The sequence below is a fragment of the Oikopleura dioica genome, chromosome PAR, assembly GCF_907165135.1.
Source record: "Oikopleura dioica chromosome PAR, OKI2018_I68_1.0, whole genome shotgun sequence".
Classification (NCBI taxonomy): Eukaryota; Metazoa; Chordata; class Appendicularia; order Copelata; family Oikopleuridae; genus Oikopleura; species Oikopleura dioica.
The window spans coordinates 3,567,664-3,580,613 of NC_137293.1; the positions used below are offsets into that span (position 1 = coordinate 3,567,664).

The following is a 12,950-nucleotide window of genomic DNA, read 5'->3' on the forward strand; positions in this document are numbered from 1 at the left end:
ATCGAGCTCCGTTTTTATTGTTTTATTTCGAATGATAGAATGGAAAAAGGGAAAAACTCAAGGTAAACGAATTTTGAACAGATTTGGAAAGAAGAATATAATTTTAATTAATATTTAATAATTTAAATATTAATAAAGGGAAATTCTTAGTTATAAAAGAAGAGAGAAGGGCTCATATCAGGAGCTCTAGAATCGGGAGAAACTAACAGACAAAAGACACAGAGGGAGATTTATTTTCTTATTGGAAACAATTGTTTCATTTGATAAGGAAAGATTTATCCTAATGATTCAAATTCTAAATAAATTATAGTACTTATGGTCGGTTTTTTCTTTTCACTTTGTTGCAAGATAATAGAAGATAGAATAAGATTAAATTGTGGGTTGCGAGTTTGTAATTCGACGATGGCGATTTCTCTAGAAAGAATAAGGGCCTGTCTATTTGAGAAAAATCGATTGATTCTATTTAACCCTATAGAAATTTTAAGTAACAATTAAGTGGATAAAATGGTGTCAAATCAAGAAAATTAACAAGAGTGGTTAGAAAAAGGATCTTTGAGCCAATAAGATTTCTTGAGACCGCTTATGGATGTAAGGAAGATATTTGATTGGTCCAAAGAAGGTTTTCTGTTTCACAAATAAAAAGAAAGCAAATACAATGTTTGAAAAAGCAGCGAAAGAAACTGGACAAGAAAGAATTTTCGGATGAAATGAGGAACTATTGTAAATACTACTGGTGAAACTGTAGTTGTATTGTTTACTGTGGTCTTTTGATGGGAATGCCTCCGTGGCAAACAAGCTCGGTGTTATCGTCCGTAACAGGAACGTCGAATCCTTTGTAGAAAGGATGGTGCGGGTCGTGCGCAGCTCGGTGGGCAGGTTCTTTGTGGAGAAGACCTTCGATAAGATCGACTGCTGCATCGTCGTCGATGATGTCCAGTTTAGGAGATTGAGTCAAAATCGCGACGTAGACTTGGAGCTCATCGCCACCGGTAAAGGGCATTTCTCCGGCTAAAAAGACATGTTCATATTTGGGAAGAGAAGGGGCGCTGTTAAAAGACCCCCGATAAAGATTTTATCGACCCTAGCTTCAAACTGACGGGTTTTTAAGAAAATATAGCGTCTTTCTTAAGATCGCCAGAATACTCTATAGAATTGTCAAAAGACGAGAATTATGATTTGTAACGAAAACGGCATAAGAAAAAAGCGAATCTCGGCACTAAAGAAGGTTGACGATAGATCTTTTTGAGCGCTAGAAAAGTCGACAAGGTTATTCCAAATTGCCTTGAAAGGTCCTATCATATGATAAGGGATAAGCCAAGGTAATAAGAAGGATCTTATCACTCGGTAAAACTACGTTGTAGACACCTTTTTTACTTGGCAAGTGGTTAAAAACTGTTTTTAGTCTCAAAAACTCTAGAAAATCCACGCCCTTTTCCAAGTCTGAAGAAAAAATATGTCAAAAACTTACTTATCATTTGGTAGACCAACACGCCAAAGCTCCACCAATCCCTGGGGAATGAATAGCCTAAAATGGGTGGTATGCGGTTATCTGTGTACCATACCCGTGAATCTCCTATTTTAGTTTCATGGGTACCGGTACCAGTGAATTCTAAATTTCAGTTTCGTGGGTATCAGGTACTTGCGAACGCTCTCTTTAAGTTTCGTGTGTACCAGGTCCCCGCGAATGCTATTTTCAAAGCTCGTGGGTACCGAAGTCTTACGAACGCTTTTCAACTTTCATGAGACTCAGAAGATAGAAGACAATGGAAAAGCGCTCATCTTAAAATTAATGATAAGCTCCAACTTATGATTGCCTTAATTTATGGTTAGTGTTAGGGGGCACTGGGCAAAATGACAGAACAAACTTACCCGAGGGGGATAGGCTAGGGTTAGTTAGGGTTACTGAAGGTAACCCTAAGTAACCCTAGACTAGACCCCGGCATCTTAGGCCCGAAGGGGCGGAGCCCCGAGGTAAGGGGCTTAGATTAAGATAGAAAGGTCGACCTTAATAGGTTGATATTGACTGAGTCAAAACAAGGTCTAGAAAAATTTCTACCAACCGCAGCTGCTTGGTACCCAGGAAACTTAATAACAATGTTCGCGGGTCATGGGTACCCATGAAAGTCAAAACTAATGTTCGTGGGGACCTGGTACACGCGAACGTTGAGAAAAGCCTTCACGGGTACCTGGTACACATGAAACCAAAGTTGAGCATTCACGGGTCCGTGGTACCCACGAAACAAAAAAGAGCATTCACGGGTACAGGTACACAGATAACCGCGTACAACCCCTAAAATGAGCATAAGAGAGGGGATCAGTCGTTTTGAGCTACCTTGGGAAGTAATCATCTCAGGCGAAAGACTTTCAGGTGTGCCAGTGAGAAGCATTTCGGGCTCATCATCGATAAGTAACCGTGAGTTGCCGAAGTCGGTCAGTTTTGGCATGTTGTCCACGCCGATGATGACGTTTTCGGCTTTGATGTCGTTGTGCAGAATACTGCGCGTGTGCAGGTATTCAAGGCCAGCCGCGATGTTCTAAGAAGAAACAGATTGCCTCAAGAAGGAGATTGATTGATCTTACCCTGGCGTAAAAGCGGGCCTGAGGAATATTGAAGGCGCCCATATTCTCAATATACATCGCCAACTCACCCTTGGAGCAAAGTTCGAGGATGATTGAATTCGAACCTTAGAATAACAGTCAGGATACAGTTAAATTGAATAGAAAGGTACCTTCAAGGGCCGCAACCAAAGATACGATATTCTGGTGGTTGAGCTGGGCGAGAATTTTGCGTTCGTTGTCGAGTTCATCTTCAGCATTTGAAACGCTAGCTAAATTATAAAATTAGGGTCTCGCGACTCAAGTTGGTGTCCTTACATTTAGCTGTTTTCTTGACGTATTTGTTCCCATTATAGGTTACGAGGAAGACGTCGCTGAAAAAGCCGCTTCCGAGTCGTTTAACGATATCAAAATCATTATCCTAAAAGTCATCATTAGCTTGGGAGACCCAAAAAAATAGGACAAACCTCGAAATCGGAAACGACGGAAGAAAAAGATCCATAAGAATTTGCTGATCGTACAAGAACCATTTCTTGGCAGAGAGTCTAAATTTTCGTTAAATAAAAAGATCGACGATATTGTTTGAAAACCGGTTTTCCTGCATTCTCTATTTTCGGGCATCGTTCCTGTCTCATTTTCGAAGAATTTCAAGTTTTTTGGCAAGCGCAAAAAATAAGCGCCCGGGCGGACAATTTATGGATAAAGTCGGCTTTGTTTGGGCTTTCGAGTTTTTTCGGGTTCTGTTTTTTTCTTCAATGAAAAATTTTTGACAAGCTTGTTTTCCGAAAAATAAGCGGCGTGTTCCGGTCATCTGGCAATAAAACACGCCGCCCGGGGGTGCTCCTCAGCCCCTTTTTTCATGGAACGATGCCTGGAAAAGAAAAGATGCGAGAATAAAGGAGACTTTGACCGAAGATGAAAGTGGGTTTTATCTGATGGATTGTGCTACTGATCGTATATCTGATCATATCAGATCTTTCCTTGAAACGTTCAAGGAAACGTGTGCGTTTTTTGTTAGCCTGATTGAAAAGTTTGATAAGGGGGATTAGTTTGTTTGATGGTGTAATATTTTGCACCTGCACTTGGCGGACCAAGAGTTCCATGGCCCAGCTAAAGGGCTGAATGGGCTGCTCCCGAACAGTAACGGAGGACGTGGAGGACCCACGTCGAGACCGACGCTGTTGGGTGGCCCAATTACTATTCAGCATCGACATGTTTCTAGTGGATGTTCTAGACGTTGTTTTAGAGGAGGCTATCCTAGAGGTTGCTAGCTATATCTAAAGCTTTATCTCAATATAAAACCATCTCAGAGAGCCAAAAGAAGGCTAAATTCTGAGGATGGTTGTATATTGAGATAAATCTGTAGAACTGAATTGGAGTGGATTTGAAAATGAACTTACCTAGTACCGCCTAGGCTTGGAAGAGAACTTCTTGTGAATCAAAGAGATTTCAGTGAACTGGGAGACAACGAACGCGGCGATGAGATTAACGATAATAGAGCTAGAAAGAAGAATTTAATAAAGTCTGAAAATTTTTAGCAGTCAGTGATTTGATTGAGATTTGAGATGGTGATTCTTTTTGAAACTTACCCAATGGCACAATCTGGTTGTATATTTTCTACGGACAGAGTAGCCCTTCATTCTTTAAGGTAACGGATTTTGTGAAGTAAGAGCTTGTTTGATCTTACTTTATGAAATCGGTTATTGACGAGAATAAGGGTCTTCTGAATCCGCAAAAAATGATGCAACCAGGCTGAGCTGTGCTATTTTTCCTTTTATCATGCGAGGGGCGAAAAATTGATAATAAAATACGACAGTTGCATGTATTAACTACAGTATGTATAACTTTTAACCATCTGCAAACCTGTATTTCTGATATACTTGGCCATCTATCAGTTAGAAGGAATATCGACTGTTGCTTTGAATGTTGATTCAATAGCTGGTTGAAACTAAAAAAATATTTTTCTCTAAAGAGAACTTTCTCTAACTAAATGCCTTATTCTCTGAAAACTTGGTTTTATAATTAAAAACCAATCTTAGTGTATTTTAGTGAGCTAAATTTGGGCGGAGGGCCTCTGATTCGTCTGAGATAGTAAAAATTGGGTCAGCACTTTTCCTCGTAAAATAATCTCGTATGAGCTTGGTTCCGTGATCATGGATTTGGGGAGTTTCCACGAAAATGAAGACGGTAATTAAAAAAGGAAAAGGAAGCTTTCAAACTTCAATCGACCAAAATGGTTTTCTGCCAAAACAATTACCATTGATCATTATTTTTCAAGTGCCTCAAAATCTGCTTAGGCAGGAGAAAAAGTGAGTGTTCAAAAGTAGACCCAAGCGAGCAAATACGGGTCATGTGTCTCAAGACAATCCTCCGATCAGTCGCAAATCCTGATAGCTTGTCTTTTCGCAAATATTATCAATTTGAATGTTACAGGGTCGATTTCGAATGACGAAATACGGGTTCTTATTGCCAAGTTATTCTGGGTCAAATGCGGTCTGTAAATCGACAATATTTGAGGAGACCCTTATTAGCTTTTCTCAGAAGGCAAATAAGAGAGTCTTTTCGGATAATGAGTTTGAATAAGACGCAGAATATAAAACATCGGAGCTCGATTTGCCGTATTCGATAAATTTTACTGGACAGGTGCTCATAAAAATAAATTCAATAGCGTCAGAACTGGGTTCAACCGGGGCAAAAATGTCTTATTTGAAAGAAATATGACCTACTTATCACGAAATGATCCCGTGAAGCAGGTAAAATTATGAGCCGAAAAATTACGACTTGAAAACATCGTTCAACGACGAATTTCAAGTCGCTTTTTCAAAATAATTACGAAAAGCTGACAAATTTAGACCAGCCCAAGAAAAATGGAGGAAAAAGCATCCTCTGGACTTATCTTAAATCAAGCATTCTGGATAGAAAAAACCGCCCGACGGTAAATTCATAAGAAATGTGAGTGGACCCGAAGGGCCGGCTTTTCTGCAAGAGAGCTGTTATTCTTCCTTTGTTTAGAAAATAATTTCAAACAGAATGCTTCTGACGTCAAACGCGAAAAACATTGATCGCCGGTGCTACGATTGACCCTCAAGAAAGGAGCTGTGCTAAGCAAGAAATTGCTCGATCATAACCGTCCTCACGGGGGCGTCCTCGTGAGCTACTCTTTCGTTGACAATAAGACGTAACATGGGTAGGCATAACGTACAAAAATCAACTTTTTCCCTGTAAGAGATATTAATTTGAAACTTTGGGAGCAACAAGAGTACCCAAAATGACTTTTCAAAATTTTTGGAAAAAAATTTTGGTACATTTTAGTACTTTTTTCATCCCTTTTCTCGCTACTTTTGAGCAATCCAAGCTACGGGGTTGTAAGTATGCTCATTCGAAAGAGCGCAAAAACTGAGTAAGAAACATCAATAAAAAGGGGTGCATTGGGGATTCTCTGGATTCTAGGGATGAAAAACTCGGAATTCGATGAGTCATCACTGATTCCAAAATCGGCATTTTTCAAAAATAACTTGATTTCCTTGAAACTTATAGGTTTGGCATTAAAGATGTCGAGGAATCCGATCACGTGATCAAAAATTCTGAAAAAGGTCATTTTGGGGTCATTCGAGGTCAAAAAATTCAATTATTAATTTTTTGAACTTTACAGAAAAATCGAAACTTACGTGGGGCCGTCTCAGCCCCGTCCCTTGATTTTTGAATTTAAGGGGCTTGACGGCCCTTCGGGCCGTCTCAGCCCCGTCCCTTGATTTTTGAATTTAACGGGCTTGACGGCCCTTCGGGCCGTCTCAGCCCCGTCCCTTGATTTTGAATTTAAGGGGCTTGACGGCCCTTCGGGCCGTCTCAGCCCCGTCCCTTGATTTTTGAATTTAAGGGGCTTGACGGCCCTTCGGGCCGTCTCAGCCCCGTCCCTTGATTTTGAATTTAAGGGGCTTGACGGCCCTTCGGGCCGTCTCAGCCCCGTCCCTTGATTTTTGAATTTAAGGGGCTTGACGGCCCTTCGGGCCGTCTCAGCCCCGTCCCTTGATTTTTGAATTTAAGGGGCTTGACAAAGGCCGGTAAATCTGAGTTGATCATTCTCAGTTACGTCCCCAACCCCACCCACCTCCATCTGATATTAAAATTTGTATCATCCATTTGGAGCTTTTTTATGGTTTTTAAATACAGATTGTAAATGTCAAATTATTGACAGCGGTTATTTTTCAAAATTTGGAATTTTGAACTTTAATGACCTCATGTGACCCCAAGATGAATTTTTTTCAAAATTTGAAACACGTGATCGAAATCCTCGACATTTTTTACAAAGATCCTATAAGTTTCGCGTTAATCAATGGTTATTTCAGAAATACCCTTTTTTGAATCAATGATGAGTCATCATTTTTGGGGTTTTTCATCCCTAGAATCCAGAGAATCCCCAATGCACCCCTTTTTATTGATGTTTCTTACTCAGTTTTTGCGCTCTTTCGAATGAGCATACTTACAACCCCGTAGCTTGGATTGCTCGAAAAATCAATTTTTTGACAACTTTTGGGTACTTAAAAAGTACTAAATTTGAAAATTTTGAATTTTTTAGTTGAAATGTTATCCAAGCACAAAAATCTATATCATATGTGAAAATCAGCTTCCTACGACTTTCAGATAAAAAGTCGATTTTTGTGCGTTATGCCTAAACATGGGAAGCAAAACGGGCTGATCTTTTGTTAATCAGAATTATTTTCGATTGCGCTTGGGTCTAGGGTCGGACTTCCTTCCTTATTTTTTGCTTACTAAGGGTCCTTACCTTAGTAAGGTAAGGATTATTTCCTTACCCTTTTTCGGATTTCGGCGGAAAAAAATCCTTACCATAGTTCCTTTGTTAGTTTTCAGAGGTCCTTAGTAAGGATCTTCAATCCTTAGCGATTTTTCCTTAATTCCTTTCCTTACTAAGGATTTTAAAAAGGATTTTTTCGACGGCCTACGCAGTTTGAGAGCGCTTTTATCAAAAATACCTTTGCAAAAGCCTTGGTAAGGAAGGAAATTAAGGACCAGTTGTGAAGGAATTCTATAAAAATGTCTCTTGTCAACTTACTGACAGCAGAAAATACCAAATAAACTTAAATTATTGCTATTTTTATCAATAAGAACATTTTATCGAATCGCATTTAATCAGATCCTTACTAAGGTTACTAAGGCCTTAGTAAGGAAGGCCCTTAGTCCTTCCTTAGGCCTTTCTTGATTTTCATCAATTTTAAAATCCTTACCCTTAGTAACTAAGGAAACCTTAGTAAGGGGTCCGACCCTAGCTTGGGTTACACAAACCTCCAGATCACATGGTACCTTATAATGCGCCTAAAACTCGGCTCGGAAGCCTTTGTAGAAAACCTGAGTTAGGTCCAGAGGAGCATAAAGGAAAGGCCATTTGAGCTCTTCTAAACCTGATTCAGGTCATCTACACAGGCTTCCGAGCGAAGGCTTAAATTACTGGGATGTACTAAAATCAGTAAAATCACCCCTCAATAAATATCAAAAATAACCAGAAAATCCAATCACCTTTCAAGTTTATGCTGTGTTAACATTGAACCAGTTCGGCCCTGTTAATCAACAAACAAAAAAAATCAATTCCTCTTTTATTAAAAGTTTTCTTTTCGTTTTTAATTTGAAAAGGGAAATTCAAAGTTTTCTCAAGACACGAGGGGGTCTCATTTTTTCGGGTAGCGCTGCAGGGTGTTTGCGATTTTTGGCGACCTTTGTACAGACGGAAATTTTCCGCGAATGATGAAAGTAGACTTACGAGTTGATAAAAACAGCTGAAAGCGCTGATTCCATAAATTCACTTGGAGTTTTGGGCAGATGAAATGAAGAAGGAAATAGTCGCCGTTTGAGTGCTTTGATTGGGCTTTTTGGGAATTAATAAAAATGGAGGTTATCCACATTAGATGGATGAGTGTCCGGATTGATCTTTCTTCAACATTGTCGCCATTTTAACGGGCTTTTTGGAGTACATGGCTTTCTTCGTCAAAAGTCCGTTCAAACGGCGACAATCTTGAAGAAAGATAAAACCGTTAAAATGGAAACATCATGAAGAATTTCGAAGTTAATTCAATTTTCTGATTTCCAATCAACTATCACTAGAAAACAAATGAATGTCGATTCGATTTTTTCAAGAATGATATCAAAATCGCCCCTTTCCTTTTTTTCTCGGGAGACTCCTGAAAGGAGCCTGTTTGTTCTGGAAGTTAGGTTTTCTTCTCTGAGAAGGTTTTTCGCTCCTTTTCTGTCTTTGGGAAACTCAGCAGCGCGCCGCCTACGCCTTTTTAAGTCTGCTCCTCGAAAGAACGATCCACCTCGCGACGAATCAGACCTGCTCTTGTCAAGTATCGGATTTTAAAATGAATATCTTTCACGCACCAAAAGCATGGCAAGGGATCAACTTGTTTTCATGTTGTTGAGTTTGTTGTAAGATTGCGACATTGTCGCTGACTGTGGAGATTTTCCATGATTTCGGCGTCTCAACGGTTTTCATGAGTTTTCACGATTCACGAGCTTTTTTTCCAATTTTCGCTACATGTGTAGAAAACCTGAGTCAGGGTCTGAAAGATCTCAAATGAAAAATCTCAATATTCATTTGAGATCTTCCAGACCCTGACTCAGGTTTTTACACATGTTGCCGAGCCCAGATCATCCCTGTCTGAACAAAAGTGGGATCGAACCCATTCTACCCTACCTAGGAAAATCGCAATATAAGAAAATATATCTTGAATTTGAAGTCTTCAAGATAATTGAATCAAGCTGGACGTCATTATTTTACTCTTTCTTTATTGCCTCGAATTTCAGCCTAGACTTCTCAACATCCCAAACCATCCAAAATGATTTTTCTCAGATTTTTACTCTTTTCTTCATCAGCTTTTGCATCCATTGAAGATATCGACATCGAAGTCCTAAAGAATCTTTTCTCTGGAGTCTATGTCGAGTGCGAAATAACTCGAATGTGCGCTTGGATGAGCGAGAGTTGGCTGGAATCAAAAGGCATTTTTGAAAGTGACGTTGAGTTTCTATCCCTTGCCGACCCGGTTTGTTACGCTAGAGATGTCGGATCACTGGAGGGGTTGCCAATGGACCTGCATTTTTGGATCTGGTGCTCCGAAGAGATCCCAGAGGAGCATGAAAACTCAGAGGGGCACTTAGCGCATTATGACTGCGGAACGGAAACGACCATTCATAGGTAAGCACAGTTCGTTTTCTTTTGAACATTTTTGAAAAGTGGAGAAACTGGAGTTAATTTCGAGAACTGGAAGCTTGAACCTCACATTAGACACAACAATACAATTTCAATCAAAAGACCAATCTTCAGTGAGTCCTTGTTGATTCCTTCCCCCGTCATTCCTCCCCTTTTAGGTCTCGCGAAAACCATCCATCTTCCGATAGAATGCGAATGGCCCACCACATCTCTGGCCCAAGACCCGCTCCAATTCACCGTCGACCGTTCCTATTACCAACCTGATTTTTATGTTGTCAAAGAAGAAGTAAAATTGAGAGTCGAAATAAAAATTTTCGACGATGAGAATTTCCTGAGAAAAAATGGGAAAGTCCCGACTTTTGAGATTGGAAAAGAAGCTTTTGTCGAGGTTAAATTGAGCGAAGAACTTGAAGAGCAATATGGAATCGAGATTAAGCACTTTTGGGCCTCCCCAGGTAATTTCTCTTCATAAATTTAGTTTCAAACTTTTTCAAAGAAGAATCAATGGAAACAGAAAACTACTATGCCTGGATCACTGACTACTGTTCCTTGTCCGATCAGCTCAACGTCTACAACTCTCCTTCAATTCAGACAAAGCGGTTCGCCATCCCAAGTTTTTATTTCCCTGAAACATTCGACATTTTTCTTCATGTCTACGTCCGTGCATGTAAAATTGAACACTGCACTCCGATAACACAGTGCACTGGAGCCAGAGGATCGACGGACTTCAGCAATTTGAATAATGACCGAAAATTGAGCCGATCAAAGAGGTAAAGAATAAATCAAAGATTTCAGACTATTTTTCATTATTCTAGAGATGTAGCTCTTCTATCAATTCCAATGAAGACGGGAAGCCAAACAAGAGGGCGGGATTTATCGATGGCGTTGATTCTAGCGCTTACTGTTTTCATTATTTTTTCGCTTATAAATGTTTATTTTCTCCTGTAATTGAATAAAAAGAGTGCATTCTCAAAAGATTTTTATGAAGAGTTATCCATTTAAAACTACTCAATCATCAGAAAAACCAACAAAACGATAAAAAGAGAGTGATGCGTTTGAAATCCGCCTGACCGGCGCAGAATCGCTTCGGGGAGATAATTTCGACGATTTTAAAATTTAAATCCTCGAGGTCAATTTCTGACAGAAGTGCCAGCCCCCGTGGAGTTGTTTTTCATTTTGTTGAGAGAAAAGGAAATAATGGAGCTCAATGGAGTTGGCCTTTTCATTCTTTTTCTGATCACAGGAAAATCGCGCTTGAAATTTTCTTTTTTTTTCTTTATATTGAGATTTCTAGCGCTTTCTAAGTTACAGCAGGGCTGATCATCTTCCTCTGCTTGTACCTTGGTTTATCAGAGTTTTTCTTTCAACGACTTCCAGTTTCATTTTCAGCAAAAGAAAAATTAAACTCAAGGTCAAACACATCAGAAATCGTGAGTTAATACGAAGTTCCGGGATAGTCAATTTTCAGTCGGAATATGAGCCGACTTATTCGTCACAAATGCGCTCCAACATGGGCATTGGCATTTACGACTATCATCATAAATCAACCACCAGCTCTAGCAGTCGATCCTCATCAGATTCGACCCTTAGCTCACTCAGGTACGATAGACAACTTTCTTCCTGGATGAATAAACTGTCTAGCTCCATTCGAACTGATTATGGAAGCCGCTACTAGAATTTGAACAAAGAAATACTTTTATTCACAAAGATTTGAAATAAATATATTAAACAGAGTCTTTCATGTTGATATCGTCGATGGATAAGAAATTCATCGTTGAAGCAGTGTCACAATTAACTGAAAAAATGATCGTTTGAAATTTTCTAAGAATGAAACCAACCGTGATTTTGTCTTGATCTTCTAGAGCAGTAAGGAGTTCGGCACTCGTCGGATGATAATTCAGTGAGTTCCGACGCCGATAATGGAATGTTTTCCACACGGCCGTTGTGATAGATTGATCGGTTCATCAGGATCGACATCGGAAAATGGATACCCTACAGAATTACTGTCTTTAATTTCACCGGAGATTCTTACATTGACAGCAGCACATGTGATGAGCGATGTTTCGACTCGGCTTTCACTTCTTGACGCAACCGGATCGAGGCGATGCAGATGTTTTCTCACACTATTCGACAGCTCAAGCCGCGCAGTCGACTTTCTTTTCAATTCCTTAACCGCAAGTTAACGCATTTCGGTTTGAAGGTACGATTCTCAGTCGATCATCGAGGGAGCAAAAGTTTTCCTCACCTTTCTGTCAATGTAGCACCATCTCGTTACCGCCACCATCGCCAAAATAACAAACATCGTAATAATCATCAGCGACACTCCAAAGAGCATCGAGTTCTCCTTCACCTCCCTGTCTCGCTGAACCTGATCGTACTTTTCGCACTTTGCTCCTGCTCTCCCTTCTCCGCAGTGGCACTTTTTCTCCTTCGATATTGGATCTCGAAGGCATATTCCAGAAGTTCCTTCGATATTTCGCGTGCAGACATTGTCTTTCTTACACAGCTGTCTTTTTAAGAGCTCGATAATTTTCGTGAATAAAGTTGATTAATTTATAAAGGCATTTTTTAGTGTGGTGTTATTGATCCTTTCCTAGTCATTGATGGCCTTGGTGCGCTACACTGGCCGCTTGTTATGTCGCATTGGAGACCAATGCATTCGATCTTTACTTCTTTCTGTCTCTTACATGCCTCCGCCTGGAAAGTTTGTTTTCCTGAGAAAAAAAGGGTTTCTTACCTGAGCCATACAAATGCTTGAAACTGCAACTCGGACTGCGCCTCGCTCATTCTCTCCTGGAATCTTTATACAAGTCGTTGATTGTGCGATTTCGAGGTCGGATTTGTACAGAAGGGGGTAAAAACTCCGACAATCAAAGTGACAGACGCATTTTTTGTTGATGCAAGAACCTCTTTATCACGATTTTTCAAACTTTCCAAAGAAAATAAATAGAAATATAAGACAAAATTTTATAGTTTCTCAAAGTTTTTTTTTTGAAAAAAGATTCAAAATCGCTCCCCATAAGAACAATCTCCATGCGTGTTGCACTCGCCTGATCCACCAGCGCTAGAATTTTTCGCCAAACATAAAATCAGTGCGATTCTCATAAACAAAATCTTTGAAAAGGTTAGTTGAACTACTTTTGTGAACAGATTGGTTTTTATACCTGGCGATGAA

The 12,950-nt window shown here is 39.8% G+C and overlaps 3 protein-coding genes across 10 annotated transcripts in view; 1 reads left to right on the forward strand and 2 right to left on the reverse strand.

The window, feature by feature from the left end:
• LOC145704566 (DNA-directed RNA polymerase I subunit RPA2-like) overlaps positions 1–12,950 on the reverse strand; it is a 28,198-nt gene that overhangs the window by 5,529 nt on the left and 9,719 nt on the right. The gene's annotated exons all lie outside the window — the stretch shown is intronic.
• LOC145702614 (RAC-beta serine/threonine-protein kinase B-like) lies at positions 8–8,427 on the reverse strand. Of its 8 annotated transcripts, none has more exons than XM_081779852.1 (11): positions 8,330–8,427; positions 4,420–4,504; positions 3,957–4,056; positions 3,633–3,786; positions 3,024–3,101; positions 2,875–2,977; positions 2,730–2,828; positions 2,581–2,684; positions 2,333–2,534; positions 1,469–1,525; positions 8–1,008 (listed from the first exon to the last, which is right to left on the reverse strand). In XM_081779852.1, exons 4-11 carry the CDS (start codon positions 3,768–3,770, stop codon positions 755–757), a joined length of 1,035 nt encoding a protein of 344 aa, XP_081635978.1. In that variant the 5' UTR covers positions 3,771–3,786; positions 3,957–4,056; positions 4,420–4,504; positions 8,330–8,427; the 3' UTR covers positions 8–754. The 8 variants fall into 8 exon arrangements, with proteins under 8 accessions (XP_081635978.1, XP_081635979.1, XP_081635982.1 ...); XM_081779853.1 differs by lacking the exon at positions 8,330–8,427 and adding an exon at positions 8,089–8,208; XM_081779856.1 differs by lacking the exon at positions 4,420–4,504.
• On the forward strand, positions 9,555–10,740 carry LOC145702615 (uncharacterized). Its single transcript, XM_081779861.1, has 5 exons — positions 9,555–9,760; positions 9,800–9,888; positions 9,934–10,230; positions 10,272–10,545; positions 10,591–10,740. The coding sequence occupies exons 1-5, from the start codon at positions 9,651–9,653 to the stop codon at positions 10,721–10,723; spliced, it is 903 nt and encodes a 300-aa protein (XP_081635987.1). The 5' UTR covers positions 9,555–9,650; the 3' UTR covers positions 10,724–10,740.

Bases quoted from the DNA above. Each gene is read 5' to 3' on its own strand.
- LOC145702615 (XM_081779861.1), top strand. From the start codon at position 9,651: ATGGACCTGCATTTTTGGATCTGGTGCTCCGAAGAGATCCCAGAGGAG. The intron at 9,761-9,799 runs GTAAGCACAGTT...ATTTTTGAAAAG, and splicing joins ACGGAAACGACCATTCATAG to TGGAGAAACTGGAGTTAATT. The intron at 10,231-10,271 runs GTAATTTCTCTT...ACTTTTTCAAAG, and splicing joins GCACTTTTGGGCCTCCCCAG to AAGAATCAATGGAAACAGAA.
- LOC145702614 (XM_081779856.1), bottom strand. From the start codon at position 3,770: ATGTCGATGCTGAATAGTAATTGGGCCACCCAACAGCGTCGGTCTCGA. The intron at 2,829-2,874 runs GTAAGGACACCA...TTTATAATTTAG, and splicing joins CGTCAAGAAAACAGCTAAAT to CTAGCGTTTCAAATGCTGAA. The intron at 1,526-2,332 runs GTAGCTCAAAAC...CACCCATTTTAG, and splicing joins TGAGATGATTACTTCCCAAG to GCTATTCATTCCCCAGGGAT.